Source organism: Nematolebias whitei, chromosome 1 (genome assembly GCF_014905685.2).
Source record: "Nematolebias whitei isolate Nwh7 chromosome 1, NemWhi1, whole genome shotgun sequence".
Lineage (NCBI taxonomy): Eukaryota > Metazoa > Chordata > Actinopteri > Cyprinodontiformes > Rivulidae > Nematolebias > Nematolebias whitei.
Genome location: NC_056498.1, coordinates 44,422,546 through 44,425,990, shown reverse-complemented (window position 1 = coordinate 44,425,990; position 3,445 = coordinate 44,422,546). Strand labels below are relative to the sequence as shown.

The 3,445-nt window shown below is 47.2% G+C and overlaps 1 protein-coding gene across 1 annotated transcript in view; it reads left to right on the top strand.

Annotated features, from left to right (window-relative positions):
- The window catches only part of LOC119420450 (gamma-aminobutyric acid receptor subunit pi), a gene marked incomplete at its 5' end in the record, with an annotated part of 16,756 nt that extends 14,793 nt beyond the window's left edge, over nt 1–1,963 (top strand). The window contains 1 exon segment of the mRNA XM_037687884.1: nt 1,841–1,963. Coding sequence (XP_037543812.1) covers nt 1,841–1,963 — 123 coding nt within the window.
- Nucleotides 1,964–3,445: the final 1,482 nt, after the last annotated feature.

Genomic DNA, 3,445 nt, shown 5'->3' with positions numbered 1-3,445 from the left:
TTGACCACGTTGGTTTAAGTTTATTTTTTAAATTTTAAATAAAATTTATATATTTATACATTTAACCACTGAACAAAAACAATAATTGTTTTATGGTTGTGAGTTTTTTATAGTCCTAAATAAATCTGGGAAATGAAAAATGTACACTTATCAAAAGCTTCAGCCTCTAGAGGATAAAATGGTTTGGCCAAGGGGTGGGGGGCAACAATTTATTTGGCCCCCTCTGGCCCCCTTTGGTCACACCCCTGACTGAGGGGAGGAGTTCAAAAGTTGCTCCAGAAAACTTTAATTTCAAGAAGTAAATGCTGGCGCGGCGCCAACACAGAAACTAACTAAAGAAACTCGCCGGCAGCGGAGACAGACCGAAGGACACCAGATCCTGTCCAACTGGACCGCAGGGACAGACAGAGAGACAGGAAGACTAAACTAATGAGAAACATGATGAACACCTGCAGGAGCAGGTGAGAGGGGGCGTGGCCAACTGATGGAAAGGTACAAACAGAAAAACCATGGAAGGATCAGAGAACATCCTGAAAAGAATGAAATAAAAAGGTTTTAAACAAAACAACTGGACTGAAGACGTCTCGCTTCTCATCCGAGGAGTTTCTGAGATGAGGTGAAACGTCTTCAGTCCAGTTGTTTTGAACCTTTTTATTCACCACGTCCTGAATGAGAATCTTCATCAGCGACTCCTCAAAACAACAAACCAGAATCCAGCTAAACCCAAAGAGACACAAACATCAGACTGAACTCACGTTTCAACATGAATTCAAATGACTTTTCAGGTGGGACTTAAAAAACGGCGGCACAGTGGTTCAGCTGGTAGAGCTTTTGCCTCTCAGCAAACAGGTCGCCGGTTCAAATCCCAGCCTTTCTGGGTGGAGTCTGCATGTTCACTGTGCTGCGTGGGTTTTCTCCAGATACTCCACTCGGACACATGCATGTTAGGCTGAGTGGTAACTCTCAGTTGTCTCTTTGTGTCCCTGTGATGGACTGGAGACATGTCCAGGGTGTCCTCTGCCTCTCACACAGTTGGACATGGACACCAGTGACCCCTGTGACCTGAAAGGGATGAAGCAAGTAAAAATACTGGATGGATGGATGTTGGATGGATGGATGGATGGATGTTGGATGGATGGATGTTGGAAGGATGGATGGATGGATGTTGGATGGATAGATGGATGGATGGATGTTGGATGGATAGATGTTGGATGGATAGATGGATGGATGGATGTTGGATGGATGGATGGTGGGAGGGTGGTTGGATGGATGGATGTTGGATGTTGGATGATGTTGGATGGATGCTGGATGGATGTTGGATGTTGGATGGATGTTGGATGGATGGATGGATGTTGGATGTTTGTTGGATGGATGTTGGATGGATGCTTTTGGATGTTGGATGGATGGATGTTGGATGGATGGATGTTGGATGGATGTATGGATGTTGATGGATGGATGTTGGATGGATGTATGGATGTTGGATGTTGGATGGATGGATGTTGATGGATGGATGTTGGATGGATGGATGTTGGATGGATGGATGGATGTTGTCAGCTGATATACAAAAAGCCCCACGAGTGTTGTTCGGCCTGCTTCCTGTGAGCTGCAGATGATCGGTGCGTCTTGTTGGAGCGCTCCGTCTCATTTCGGTGAGATGAGTTCCATGAGCCTCTCATGTCTTCACGCAGCGCGTTCTGTCCCCACCTGGTGGGACTGTGGCGTTGGTTTGGTAGTTCTGGAGGGGACGGGCGGGGGGTGTCACATCCCGGTTCTTTCTGTGGTGTGGCTCTGAATTATAAGTAATCCAGCCTAATTCCTCCATAATCTGGGGTGTGAGCAGGAGCTGAATGAGGAGATGAAGAACCGCGGGAACGTTTCCTGGCAGAGGAAAAGAGTGGAAGAACGCCAGAAAGGAGACCAGAGGAACAACCAGCTTCCTGTCACGTTCTCAGCCCAAATATAAGTTTCTGTCGTGAAGGATGAAACAATGATCATGTTTTTACAACAGGGATCTTTTGAAACATTTATTTTTAAAGCTTTAGATGAAGCCGGTGAAGTTCTGCTTTGGGTGACAGCAGCGAGTCCTGCAGGTGAAAAGGGTCAAACCCGTCGTCTTCCTGCTCATCTTCTGTCTGAACAACGAACAGGATACAAAGAAACAAAAACAAGTCTCGTTTGAGCGTACATGGCAACATTTCTTGGGCTTCCATCCAACAAAGCTGTCCTGTGTGTGGACATGAATCTAAAAACAGCCCTGAGGGTCGGCTGCTTCTTCTGAACTTTGACCTCTGCGGCTGTAAACTCGGAGCAGTGAAGGGTACCAAGCGGAGCTCCCATATCCTGCTCCGTCAGGCTCCTTTCTGTAAAATAATTGTTCTGCAGTGAGATAGGTCATGTCTGCATGAAGGATATCTCACGCTTGTCAGTGGATGTCTCTTTCTGCCTCCACTGATAAAAAAGGATGTAGCAACGTCTTCTTGTAGCTTCTGACAGAGGACACTTGGGCCTGGATCCATCCCTGCAGCCCGAGAGAGCTGCTTTTTAAACCCATCTTTAATTCATAGAGAGTCCACTCATCCCTGACACGGCCTTCAAACAGAGACATCACTTCTCTGCTTCCCGTCCGGATCAGAGGGGACGGACTGCAGGAGGTCAGGAAGGCATGCGTTACTAAAGACAGAAGCCTGCAGCTCGTCCCTGCTTCAGCCAGAACCTCTTTGGGACGTATTCTCATAAACGTTTCATGGTTTCTGCATCCACCTGCTCCTGAGCCTTCACCCTTTCAGGATCCCCTCCATCTGCCATCCACATCTGAAGCCTGAGCTTAAAACTCGTCTGGCTCCGGGTCTCAGGAGGACACCCCACCACCTGCCTGCCAGGTGGGAAGGTCCTGCAGGACATCCTCTCCAACGAGCTTTATGGGAAAAAACGTGTTTTACTCAGAGAGCAGCAGGGAAGCTGCTTTACCCAAGTTTTACTTGTTTCCTCTAAATGTTTGGTAAGTTTAGACAAACTCAATGAAAACACGCAGTTGGACCGGTCCAAGCAGTGATGATCCGACACGCTCACACCCTCAGCTGGGCGGAGGTCCTGCCTGCATCATCGTGCTTTCATGCAGTGATTCATTAGAACATTAAGGCTAACCACAACAGTTCAGCAGAAATGTTGAAGGGTGCTGGCTCAAACCAGGGCCAAATGAAATGTTGAAGCTGCTGCAGGGGCTCCTTGTGGTCACCATGGTAACCACAGACCAGTGTCTGTCACTCCCCGACAACCAAGTTATGTAGAGGCAGACAGCAACAGACTGAAAAGTAAGTCTTAGACGGTCGCTGTTGATCCGTGCAGGATATGATGAGATAAAAAGAGCCTTCACTTCCAGTTTGAAGAGTTAAAGAGCATTCACTTCCTGTTTGAAGAGTTAAAGAGCCTCTATTTCCAGTTTTAA